General features: G+C 36.6%; 2 protein-coding genes and 1 long non-coding RNA gene across 3 annotated transcripts; 2 read left to right on the plus strand and 1 right to left on the minus strand.

The window, feature by feature from the left end:
- The first annotated feature begins 74 nt into the window (after positions 1-74).
- On the plus strand, positions 75-3,718 carry LOC141770211 (uncharacterized). Its single transcript, XR_012594468.1, has 3 exons — positions 75-207; positions 892-1,028; positions 1,691-3,718. It is a non-coding gene; the product is annotated as an uncharacterized LOC141770211 (long non-coding RNA).
- A 1,654-nt stretch (positions 3,719-5,372) lies between these two features.
- Positions 5,373-9,122, plus strand: LOC141769687 (uncharacterized). The gene is made up of 3 exons (XM_074639008.1): positions 5,373-5,504; positions 6,226-6,389; positions 7,277-9,122. The coding sequence occupies exons 1-3, from the start codon at positions 5,489-5,491 to the stop codon at positions 7,748-7,750; spliced, it is 654 nt and encodes a 217-aa protein (XP_074495109.1). The 5' UTR covers positions 5,373-5,488; the 3' UTR covers positions 7,751-9,122.
- A 180-nt stretch (positions 9,123-9,302) lies between these two features.
- Positions 9,303-13,333, minus strand: spring1 (SREBF pathway regulator in golgi 1). The gene is made up of 5 exons (XM_074639009.1): positions 12,699-13,333; positions 11,168-11,324; positions 10,900-11,051; positions 10,519-10,632; positions 9,303-9,823 (listed from the first exon to the last, which is right to left on the minus strand). Exons 1-5 carry the CDS (start codon positions 12,792-12,794, stop codon positions 9,740-9,742), a joined length of 603 nt encoding a protein of 200 aa, XP_074495110.1. The 5' UTR covers positions 12,795-13,333; the 3' UTR covers positions 9,303-9,739.
- Positions 13,334-13,379: the final 46 nt, after the last annotated feature.

Raw genomic sequence — 13,379 nt, forward strand, 5'->3', positions numbered from 1 at the left:
AGCATGTGGGTGTGTCTGTGTCAGTGTGGGTGGGTGTAGATGAGCGAACTAATGCAGTATATAAAGACCATGTTACCAGTAAAAAGTATTTTGAAAAGTAGCACCTTGCTATTTGTAAGTGGTTTGTTTAACAAGAACCACTGAACAGCAAATCACTGACTACTGTCAATATGGATTTCACACTCAATGGACTTCTAAGGCACTATGGTAAATATCTTTATAATAATTAATTCTACATAGCATTATTATTTTGATGTATCTAATAATGCAGATTAGTATTTAGCCGCTTAGGTTAACTGTCCAAAAAGTTGTATCTTGCATAATGCTGACAAATCAAATTTTATTTTTTATATTAATTATGTTACAAGCAAGCATTTGTACAGACTTTTGTGTGCATTTATTTGTTTTAGTAATGTGAATGTGTAGGACTATATATTTGGATACCAGGGGAGACTGATCCTCCCAAATTGTATGTCTTCTTGTAGTTTTCGCAGCGTACTCTTTACAGGTTAACTAGCCCTCTCCTACCTTTAAAAGACTACACTCTAAAAAGTATAGCCTTGTCGAAGGAAGTACCTTCAGTGATGTTGAAGGATTTCCATATTTACTCAGAATACAAAACATGTGAAAGCAAACAAGCAATACTCCGAACACATAGCTATTAGAGGCATTATTAAATACATCAGTATTTGCTAAATGTTGTTAAATTCACAATGAGCTTACATCCGATTAATGCGTTAAGCTCTCTTTAGGCACAACCATTATTGGCTTTTGACCCCTTAAAAGGAACTAATGTGATGAGAAATCCATCCCTAAAAGAAGCAGAATTATTTTTGTCTTATATTCTGTGTTACATTTTGAGTCATCTGTAAACACATGATCTTTTTGTAGCACTTGTCTTGATGCTCCTGGAAGTCCAGGGGAAACCGGTGATTACTACTCCTACTCCCACCAGCTGTGACTTTGACTGCACCAAGCCTCTCACAGAAGTATTGAGACATGAAGCAAATCAGACACTGAATGAATATGTAAGTACCACCCAATGATTTATGACATAACATCTGAGTTAAAGCTGAAGTAGGTAAAATTGTAGCAAATATGACTTAAAAAGTTATTTTTATAAAACGGTCACTATATCCTGACAGTAGTGCATGAGACAGGTAATCTGAAAGAAATCATGTGCCTCTGTGTCCTCCGGTGTTCTCCGGTGCTCTCTCTCTCTGTGATTGGTCAAAGTCTCCCATCACGGGCTAGATTTTTTAAAGCCTGAAAACAGAGCCATGAGGAGGTGCAGAAGTCTAGTTACTGTATCTCTCAGAACACTTGAATTACAATATGCTGAAGGTTATTATGTAATTTTTGCCCAATGATGCCAAAATCACTCTACCTACTGCGGGTTTAACACTGTAGGGTTGTTGCCTACTACAACAAGTTTAACTGATATCTTTGTACCAATATTGTTATTGTTTTTATGTACATTTCGCTGTATACACTTATTTATTTCTGTCTGAAATAACTGAGTAAGATGGACTTTAATTTTCTATTTCATGTAAATTTAACTTTATTGTCAGTTTAACTTCTTTCACTCCCAAAAGTCCTTCTGACTTGTGCTAATTTGTAAAAAGGAAATCATATCAACATACTGTCTCTGCACTTTTTAAGGTGAATTCATTCACAATCTTTTTTACAGGAAAAATTTCACGGACCCATGACTGGTTCTTCGGTTCCAAACGATGTTCCTAAGTCAACAATATCTGGTATCACCATTTCTGAGAAGCTGCAGGACATCTACATCAAGAATGTGCTTTTTTATTTGCACATTTCAAAGGTAGAAGAATATCACAAGACTTTTCCTACTTCGAGCAACAATTCGTCCCAACACCTGTTACACTTGAAGGGAAACCTCTTCAACCATAAAGATAAAATACAGAAACACCTCAAAGACATCGACTCTTTGCCGATAACGCCAGCCCCACCACAGTTGTCCCACAGTCATGGCTATGCCAAAAAAGAACATGGATGGGGTGTCATAGTCAGCCTGAAGGACTGGCTTGAACGGGTGTCACAGGTACTTACAGAGGCAAATACATTGTGTGACAAACCAAAGCAGGGATGCAAGGGGCACTCCTGAGAAGTCTGAGAAAATTACTTTGATGATGTCAACTGGTATCATAGACCGTATATCAGAATCAGGTTTATTTTGCCAAGTACATACATGAATTTGACTCCTGTTTTAAGCAGCTCTTTCAATGTACTTACACAGAATAGAAATAACAGCTAGGAACAACAATGTCCAACAATAAAACAAGAATACAAAAATAAAATGTAAAAATAAAATGTATTGTAAAGATGGACGACGAGACAGCTCCCCAAAAGTGAAGCCAAAACATCTTGATTGCCCCCTTGTGGCTGGCTGCAGTATAGGTCTTAAATCTCACCCCCTCCATGTTAGCGGATGAGAAAGGGGCCAAACTAGAAAGTCAAAGTACGCGTCAAATAAATTTTTCCCAAATATGGTTTCTGTCATCTTAGGTAGTTCATGTCACGCTGATGTGTGTTCAAGTGTTACATTTTTCTGAGAAGTTTGGTTTTGATTAGTTATTTGATGTTATAAAAAGGAGGATGAGATGTCATGATTGACAGCTGTGAGTCTCTTTTGCTGACAAGCTGAAGCCGTGCTCGGCTCGCGATTTGTTTCGGGAAGGAAAATCAGTGTAGTGTGCATCATTATGACTCACGCAGCTGCCCATGAGAGCACAGCCACGTTTCCATTGAAAATAATGGTCTTGCTTTGCACAATGTTCATTTTGTTATTGTTATTTATGTATATTTATTTGATTTAAACAGGAATTAATGTGAATTAAACCTATGGCCAGCATACTGCGATGTATCTTAGATTAGGATTATTTATATTTTTTTCATTGAATATGTATTTATTTTCTTAAAGGAACAGTGTGTAGCATTTAAGGGAATCTACTGGCAGAAATTTAATATTATATTGTAATATAAAATAATATATATTTATTAATTAGTAATTTATTAGTTAGGTGACATAACGCATATTCTTGTTTGTTTTATTTATTCCTCTGTGATGTCGGTGTAGATAATCAGCTCTATCAGTGGTAGTGAGAACAGGTTTGCATCATTAGGTCCTCTCAGCAGTGAGGGATTGGGCAGTACCAAGTTATGGAAGGAAGGGTACAACCATTCTGTGGTAAATGTCATTTTGTTAAAGATAGTTTACTCATGGATGTGTTTGTGTGCCCACAGGTCATTTGTGATGTTAAGAGTAACTTGTAATGCTACTTAGTAATGCTATGTTTATTATTTTGTATGTTTTTATGCCTTGTATGTATTTAGCTCAACCATATGCTCACCTGAGCAGGTGGTATGTTCCAGTGAGGCTGAGAATGTAAAAGACAATTCAGTCAATGGGAAAGACTATTTTGACAATTTTAGCCGTTGTTCTTTTTTTCTTTTCTTCAGCTTGAATTTATTTTTTATTTATTTTTTTGAATTTCACAGTGTACATTTTTGCCTCTGTTTCATTAATACTTTTGTTATTAAATGCCACTTTTTTGCACCTACTTCTGCCTGTCGGTCTGCTTCTTCAACATCTCCTTTAAAGGGGACATATCCTGAACAATATCCTGTCTCCTACAAAATTACCATACAACTAAACTGCATTTTAATTATGGTTCGAGGGATTACGGCCACAGCTTTAAACAGTTTCAAACAAAACAAAAAACACACCAAAACTTCGGGGTTAGTTTTAGTAAAAAAAAACATCATGGTTTGGCTAAAAATGTTTGTTACGTGTTTAACTATACAGGCGTTAATTGAAATAAGTGAACGTTGACTTTTAGTTTCACACGGGACAATAACAGTGGTCACCTGTGTTTGTTTGACCCACCCACCACCCCGACCTCCTCATTACGTGAACCTCCGCGGACTATCATTGAAAACTTTTTTGTGATACGTCAAAAACAAACATAGTCTGCGACAAAATACGTTTCCCTAATTCACAATGCGTAATTTTTGGGAGACAGGGCTGCATGAAAACACTCACTTTTTCAGTGCTTTTGCACAAACATTTGGATATATCTGGAGTGCCTACCAACCCACAAACTGAAATAAAACAACAGTGAGTTTTTTTGTGGGCTGTCTAGATCAGAAATCATGTGATTCAACAAGCCAATCAGATTAGGCTCCCCCTCTATGTCACCCACAGCTTGAGAACTGTGAAAAAAAGTTCTTTGGCTCAAGTTTTTAAACATTAAAGGCTGTAAACATGTTCTAGTAAAAACCCCAAATAAAGGTATGAACCTGAAAATGAGCATGATATATCCCCTTCAAAATGTTTCAATGCCACATAACATCTATTTTACATGGGGTGGTAACACTACAAAGCATTTTACATTTACATAAGTTAGGGTAAATAAACATGTTGATGAAATATATATATATTCCATATAAAGTAGAAGCCATAACATCAGCCTCTGTTGCTCTGTTGTAAAGTTATTTTGTAACTGTAATGACTATTTCTAATGACTAAATCATGATACTCTGACTAAACCTAATAAAGCAGATTCTGTAATAATGAGAATAATGAGTTTGCTTTTTACTTCTTTTTCATAACAACAAAAACAAAACTCTTAATCAACTTTCATGCCAAGGATCGGACCACTTATCATCAGCATGCAGTATCAACCAACTCAAACCAGTATGCAGAGTTAGAAAATACAGGTGGAGGATTAAACGGGACTGAACCGGGTTGACATGAAAGGATATTGTCGAGCGTGGTTAGCGTCACATCTACGCACAGGAAGTATTGCGTTAGGGGGATCAGAGAGGTAATGAATCAATCATAACATAAACATGTCATCACAAAAATAAGTGAGAAACATCTGACGTATATTAAAGGAAGTTATTTAACCTGAAATGATGTAAAGATGACATGGTTGTTTATCTTAAACAATAATCGCTTCTACAGAATACAAATTCACTGTTGTGTGTGGGTCATGCAAGGTGAATGAAATCCAGCTATAACAAACCTATAAACAAACCAAAATCATTTCCCAAATCAAAGTTCTGCCGGATAATTCACTTAAATTTGACCCAAGGAAAGAATTGATTTTTCTCTTTCAGTTATTTGCATGTTCTTACACCGGAAAGTTATCAGTTTTCATCAAATGAGTAAACCTTCGTGTGTTCAATACAAATCATCTTCATCAGTGATTTGCAGCATTTCCTTAAGTGGAAGTGACAAAAAGGTGTTGACCTTGTCATAGAAACCCAATCTTGGTTGGTTTGTGGCTTTACTTTTTTTCATAAAAGGATACGGCTTAGAAAGAGATAGGGGGAAGTTTATCTTTGCGTTCACACGCCTCCTTTGAGAGGTTTGCAAATATAAAAATGATCTTGTGTGATTGTGATTGCATTAGGAATCAGTCCTTGTCATATTTGAAAACTTGAGAGCGGAGTCAAAATGAAATACGGAGCAGGTACAGTATGACACTTTCTTCATTCATTCATCAATGTGTGTCAGAAAGCAAGAAATTATTCAGTGGCGTAATGTAACGGAATAATACTTTGTTACAGTACTTAAGTATTTTTTGGGAGTATCTGTACTTAACTTGAGTTTTTAAATTTCTGTCAACTTTCACTTTTACTCCACTACATTTACTAAATAAAATGTGTACTTTTACTCAGATACATTTCCCCTAAGCATCCTCAGTACTTGTTACTATTTCATTACTATTGCAGGCAAATGGGTTTTGTGAATCAATGGTCCTTGCTTGCAAGTTATTTCATTCACGTGATGGGCAAGTGCAAACAAAGTGCTTTCAAAGGCGTAGTTAAGTTTTGATTTCTGCTCAAGTCCAGGGAGACCGCATGTTTTTTTAAGGTGGTGTACAATAAGGAAGGAATAAACTTAAAAATAAATCTCGAAATCCTTGTTCTTTTATTAACAGCACTTACTTGTACTTTAACTTTCAATACTTAAGTACAATTACTATCAGAAAATTACTTATAGTAAAGTAAAGACTCTTACTCAAGTAATATTCTAATAGGTGACTTTAACTTCTACTAAAGTTATTTTCTGGTTAGATATCTGTACCTTTAATCAAGTGTGGCTCTTTTGGTACTTCATCCATCACTGCAATTCTTTCAAACTTTCAAAATATGTGATGGATTTAAACGGTTGTGATTGTGCATTTGCAGGTTTTCAGGTTTTGACAGTGATGTGCACTTGCATGCTGATTCTGATGATGCAAAGCTTGGATGCAGTTCATGTACCAAAGAAACGTCCTGCTGGTGTTTCATGCAAACCGAAAGAGCTGACAGCCCTCACCAAAAGTGAGGTTGAAGAGAGCTTGAAAGGTTTTGTAAGTAACATAATACTGTGGGTCTCTGCCAAATGTCCGAATATGGTGTCTGTGTCACAGTCTTCATCACACTGAAATTTCTGCCTCAAGTTTGGACATCAGTTTCAGTAACAGAATGATGAGCAGAGAAAGTCTTCTTTCTGTTGCTGTGAAGCAGCTTTCAATCACTGTAGAAAATGCATGTGTAATTATTTAACCAAATGATTAGTGCAAGCATTAGTGTCATCACAGTTACATTATTGTTCAGGGATTTGGTGCAGGTGAAGCTTTGCTTTGAATTGAGCATTGCTCTTCACCACCCATATTGGACAAGACTTGGTTGGCTTGGTTACGTGTAAAAAGCAGGATGCATTTGACTTTAGATGTTATGGAGATGCATTGTTATAGATTAAACTAAATCTAAATTCAATCTGTAGAAACGAAAATGAACTGTAGCTGTAAAGATAAATGTTGTAAATGTAAGTTAATGAAGTACAATTTGATTAACACAATATTATCATACGTGTATTGTTAACATGATATCAGTATTTAATTTTTTTAATATCACGGTTATTGTAAATACCGGTATATCGCGACATACCTAATATGAATATTAAATTACATTTCCGTGTGTGAGATGAGCCACATGTGTCTTTAGTCAGTGCTCCTGCCTGTGTAAATGCGTTGATCTCCAACATTTGTCTTAATGACATTTGTACATTGACATGCACCAGTAAACACAAATGCTGGCTTAAAACCATCACTTTTATTAACTCTACAGACACATTTCTTGTTTGACAGAGAGTTTAGTGGAACATTTGTGATACAGTGAGATTGCAGACTTCATATTTCATGTGATGAGCAAAATAAATCTTCAAATTAAATTCACTATTGGTCATCTCTTCCAGAATAAAGCCAATGGGGAGCACCTCGGCACTTGGTCCCCCGGCTTCCCTGAGCTCCAGGTCCACGACGACTCTACTCTCAATGGGTCAAAGGTCCAGTGCTGCCTCCTCTTCATGGGTAAGGGTCTGCAGAAAGTCCTGGAGGACCAGCAGAACAACCTCAACCCCACAGATGTTTCACTTCACGAGAAGCTCAGGAACACCATCTCCAGTGTCAATAATCTCGTAGCTTGTGCCAAGGATATTCAGGGAGGGGAATGCTCCCCGGAGCCATCCCCACCCATAATGCCCACAAGTGCATTTGAGAAAAAGCAGTGGAGTCACACTCTGTTGAAGACAGCCAGAGACTATCTGGACTGGCTGGAACGTAAGTTTGTGGTCCGCATTTCAAAGGTTAAAGGGAAAAATAAGACAAAAGGTGAAACTCCTGAGGCAACACTTCAGAAGTACTTGGAGGGGAGCGGATACCTCTTGTAATCTCAGTTTGGGATGCAGACACGGTTACAGTTTAAGGCAGCTTTTCTTTAATAGTGAAGGATGTTCTCAAGATTTATTCATGCTTATTTGCAATGCGTGTTGACATTTTCATACTGTGTTTGAATGAATGGATGAATTTAATGCAATTTCCACAAGTGGTAACACTTTATAATAAGGGTACAAATCATATACTTAAGTAATGCTTAGCTAAAACTTTATTAGAATTGTCATATTCATACAGATACATGCATTTAACCCATCCTAAGTATTTAGGCGCAGTGGGCTGCTGTAAAGATATGCGACCAAATTCCTCCTGGATATAAAAGTTTATTTCAGGAGAATGCATTTGCTCAGCCTAAAAAAAAGCTCCATATTCCTATGAGAATAGACCCAAAGGTATTTTTGGCAGATTTACAACATAGTGGGTGGAACATGAGTTGTTTAAAAAGAAGAAAAAGGTATTTGTGTTGTTGAAACCTTAGAAATTACGTTAGTATATGATTTGTACCCTTATTATAAAGTGTTTTTTACAGACAGCCTTATGTAGATGAAATAGTTGATTGATGACAATTTTAGCATTTTTTCAACTGTTTATAGAAGTAGTATGACATTTTGGGAAGTATGCATTTTCACTTTCTTGCTGAGAGTTGGATGAGAAGATCAGAGCGGTATCAATCTTATCATCCAATTCAACATTTTCCCAAAATGCCAAACTGTTCCTCTAAAAGCTTTATCAGAAATGGCTTTGTTCAAATAAACTCAGACATCGCTCCCATGTGACCGTAATTAATCAACTTGCCAAAAAGGCAAATTAAAAGGGGCTCTAATACATTTCCTAATTACCACAGTTTGTTTTCTCAGCCTTCACAATGATTAATTGTTATGCTCCGGCCGTCTATCCCTTGTGAGCGTTGCCTGAGGTAGAAAGAGATGCTGATAAGAATCACCTACAGAGAGCCACCAGTTTGGACTCCAATCACTGTATTGAAATGTGTGGACAGATGGACGGAGCACGGTGAGGCAGATAAGTCTGTCACACTCCCATCAATGTGATGCAAGAGAACAACAACACTGTAACAAAGATTAATGTGGGCCCTGTCATCCTCAAATTAAATCATCAATTAATATTCAATTAGAAAAGCTTCAAATGATTCCACATGATGTTGAAAATCAGCAAAGTTCCTTAAATTTGACATACTTTGGAGAACATGGATGTTTTTAATAATTGTACATACTTTCCTACCACTGTTGAGGATACTCAAATTATTTTTATTTTTTTTTACAATTTCTTTGTTTTTTAAAATGCTTTGACTTCTGTTTGTTCCATTAATGCAATTTTTTTGCTAATAAAAATAAAAATGACTGCTTGATCATCTAGTACAGCACTATTTCCTTTTCTCTAGCACATTAAACCCATACGTTTTCTTCAGTAACCTTTAAAAAACATGATTTTCTTTGGGTCTTTGAACTGCTCTTTACACCCGTAACATAACAGTTCAGAAAAATAAAATTTCGACAGTCACCACTCCTAAAAATCAGAAACTATAACCCATTTAATTTCACAGTCACTTTATTAAATAGCAGTTTCATATGCATGCACTACACACAGACGTAATGACACATTCTTTGCTGTTTTGTTTTTTTAAGATTCAACAAAATGTGAAACAGCTGATGCCTTCTTTTAAAAATGAAGCCTATTTAATGACATGACCTGGTTTGAAGATGAGCTGCCTGCTATATGTAGACCTGATGATCATCACGGATGAATGTATGAAGCGTTCTGTGCACTTATGAAGTGTAAATAATCAAATCACATACAGAATTTGTCCATTTTGAGGTTGATCTTGGATCTCTTTGCCACTAATAATGCAAAATAGTCCAAGACAGCAGTTCATTTGCAGAGAGTCTCTTCTCCAAGCACCTTTAGGTGTCCGAACAGGGACGCATTTGCTGGCCAGCTGTATTTCCTAAATCTGAGAAGTCAAATGCTCATACAGGAAGCAGCTCCGGAGGACTCTCTCCGTAGCAGTACTTTGCTTGAGGGTTTCGGTAGGTGTTTTCATGTTGAACACTCTGCATGAGAAAAAGAATAAACATGTTAATAAATTAAAGTATATTTTTGTAATAACGCAAATATAATGTTTTCTGCTGAATGAGCCAATTGAATACATTTACAAAGAAATTAAGTGTGAAGCTTTTGTCACCTAAAACAATAGAGCATTTGAATGTTCATGGGTGGTTCATTTTTGAAAGGCAAACCAGGAATGTAATAAAATCAAACATTCATTCAGCTCCTGGAACCATAAAACGCTGATTTTAGGAATTTGTCTGATGCTCTTATTGAATGCAACTGACAATAAAAAAAAGTTAAATTCTGAGCAGTTTCTATTGAGTAGAGCAAAGGTCAAAGTCAGGGCACAATGAATGTGAATGTAAATTTTAAATCATGAAGAGAACAAACAAAATGAGTTGTTGCAACTTTTTGACATTCAGGAAACTGAAGAGACAATCGCAATGAGTCATAGTGAAACATTGATGAAAAGTCTTCTATCTAGATTAGACTGTTCAACAAACACACAGATGAAAATTATATGAGTGAAATATTGACTTTGTCATGGTGTGTTTATGTTTGTGTGGGAGAATCATTTTCACTAGTTAGTTTCAAAATGACTAAAAAAATTGAACGGATACCTTTTAGACTAATTCTGTATTTAAAAAGAAAGGGTTGTGGTATGTCAAGAGTTGAACGTTTTCATTTCATAACGTACTTGTGAAGAGGTCCTACACTTGGCCAGGCACAGCTCAAAGTGATCCTCCACAGCGGTGAAGAGATTCTGGAAACCTTCAGCCGCACGATTCAGGAAGCGCTCAAGGAGAGGTTGCTGAAGAAGAGCATACAGATAAGAAAGAGAGTGAACATGTGTAAGACACACTTAGTACAGATTTGAATCTGTTCAACATGTTCTTTCTGCACCTCATGGTCACTGCTATGTTTAAAATGCGAAGTCAATATTCAACATTGAGAGATATTATATCTTGCATTTAAGGATCATCCATTAGAATGTATGCACGCAGCAGTCTCGCAAGATGCAGCATGTAGATGACAGTAATAACCCAAAGCCCTGAGCATCCTTGATGTGACAGATTACCTTATCGGGCTGGAGGCAGCAAGACACGCAATACTCATAGATGCTACAGCAGCCGTTGGCCAGGCAGCTTTTACAAATGTACTGTCTGGAGCTGGGAGCATTGACGTTACAGCAGCCGTTAACCAGCAAGTCTTTCCTCTCGCAGACGTAACCTGTAAAACATTAACACAGATGACAATATACGTTGATTAGAGCCAACAAAACAGTCTCACAGAGCTGTCGTGTTATCATTCACTGTATGGCGGTGAGTAACGGCTGCATCACTCACCAAGTTCGTCTGTGAGCAGCGTCTTGCCCTGGATGGAGTTTCTGCACTGAGTGATCTGTCGGCTGCTGTTGCCGAGGTTGAAACGGACTTTCCAGGGGATGCGATGGTCTGAATCTCTAACCTCTAAGAGTGTGCGGTCCCGTATGGTCCGCTCCTCCTGCAAAATTCACACAGGAGAAGGTCATGAAATGCCTTCAAAAACACAACTCAACAAAGTTCAGAATAGGGTCAGACAACATCATGAGATATAAAGTGAGAAAATGCAGGAGGGAATTTTTTTTTTACTATAATAAAACTCTTGTTTTGATGTTGAGAACTAAAAATGTTTTTCTCTATAACCATTTTTTCAATGAACAAAAGAAGACAAAGTTCTCAAGTTAGATATTGTCTTAACAAAACAGCTGTCCAGGTACAAGACCTATGCGTTGAAAGTAGTAGTAGAAAGTTTCTAACTTCAATCAGATAGAGCTGGACAAATTAGCTAATATGTCAATGGAAAAAAAAATATCAGCAATATAATCTATTAATCTCAGAATTAATCTTTTAAGCAAACATGCATGTGTATATCTGCCAGGATTTATATGTAGTATATTATCATTCTTAAGTGTATATGGTATTTATTTGTCCTCTAACTTTTTAACTTAACCTTTTTTACTTTATTGTTTTTTTACTGCACTGTATCACCAAATTAAATTCCTGTATAAATTGTACGTTTGGCAAATTAAGCGATTCTGATGCAGAAAATTCAGTAGTTCCAATTTCTCAACTTTCTTAGCTTTTTTAGTCATCTGTGATAGAAAACTGAATATCTTTGGATTTTCGATTATTGATTAGTCAAAACAAGTAACTTAAATATGTAATTTAGGGCTGTAAGTAATTGTGAGTGACAGCAATGGTTCAGGAGATAGAGTGTCCACATATTTTTGCAATATTTCACATTACTATACCATTTCATATCTTAGGCGTAATTCATACTGTGCAATATTTTCAGGTGGAATTTCATTTAATTCTCACTGTGCAATATCATTTTCCACTTGTGCATTTTGTTAATAGTCTGTTTATTGTCAATACTGTATATACTGCTCCTATTTTTATACTTCCTTCTATTTAAATGGTTCATATTTTGTCACACTTTGTTTGGCTCTTTTTTACTGTGTTAGCTGATGCATCTTGTTTTTTGCACTATCCCCTTTGCTGCTGTACATTGCGGGACTAATAAAAGAATATCTTATCTTATCTTGTGTATTATATTGAAGGCACTATTTCAAGTTAATAATGAGCAGGACTACTTTATGGCAATATTGGGTTTACAGGATTTTTGCACCACATGTGCAGGAGCACCTAGATCTGTCAGGTGATTTCTTCTATGACACAAAAACAGACTTCCCCCATCTCATTATTTCATAAATCTCAATTGAATTTAAAAACAAGATTCCTCTTTGTAACATAAAAATCCTAATCCTGATTTACCCACAACCTGGAGCAGAAAATACCCACCATCTGATGTAGTGTAGTGTGAGTTTTTCTGTACCTGTTTGAGTGTGCTGGTGAGAAAGTAGATGAGAGACAGTCCGAAGACAACTCCCAGCACCCAGCGCTTCCTCAGGAGCCTCCTTAGCACCATCATAGCATGGCTTGACAGTGACAGTCCAAACCATCAAAACCTCCAGACGGGTATCGATCCCCTTGACTGACGTATGTAGTCAGGTAACGATGTGTATCTAGGTGATGATGACTGGTTTAGCTAAACTGTTAGCTTGCAAGTAGATTGCACAGAACAAGAGATTATTTTCAACATTAGCTAACCCATGTTGCAGGTTTAAGATACAGTACTGACTGATTATGCTAAACGGAGTAATGTTAAATACAAAACAGCTCAATAACAGTATTTCACCATAAAAAGCATGCTTTGTTAGTTAGCCTGCTAGTTAGCTTAGCATTAGCTTTCTGGTTATATTTAAGCTAAACACTGACAAAAAAATATATAAGATGCAGCCTAGTGACGCATTTAAGTCTCCTTAGAAGAAAACGATTCTGTAACGTGCAACATTACGTCTTAAAAAACAGCAATTGTGATGTTTATCCAGAGAAATATGACATCAACCATCCAAGCAAAACAACATTTCCAACCCGGATGTGTTGTTTGTTGAAAGGACGACGCTGATTGGTGGTTGGTGGGTATCTACCAATCAGAGGACGCTGATTGGTGGAT

The sequence above is a fragment of the Sebastes fasciatus genome, chromosome 6 (assembly GCF_043250625.1).
Source record: "Sebastes fasciatus isolate fSebFas1 chromosome 6, fSebFas1.pri, whole genome shotgun sequence".
Taxonomy (NCBI): domain Eukaryota; kingdom Metazoa; phylum Chordata; class Actinopteri; order Perciformes; family Sebastidae; genus Sebastes; species Sebastes fasciatus.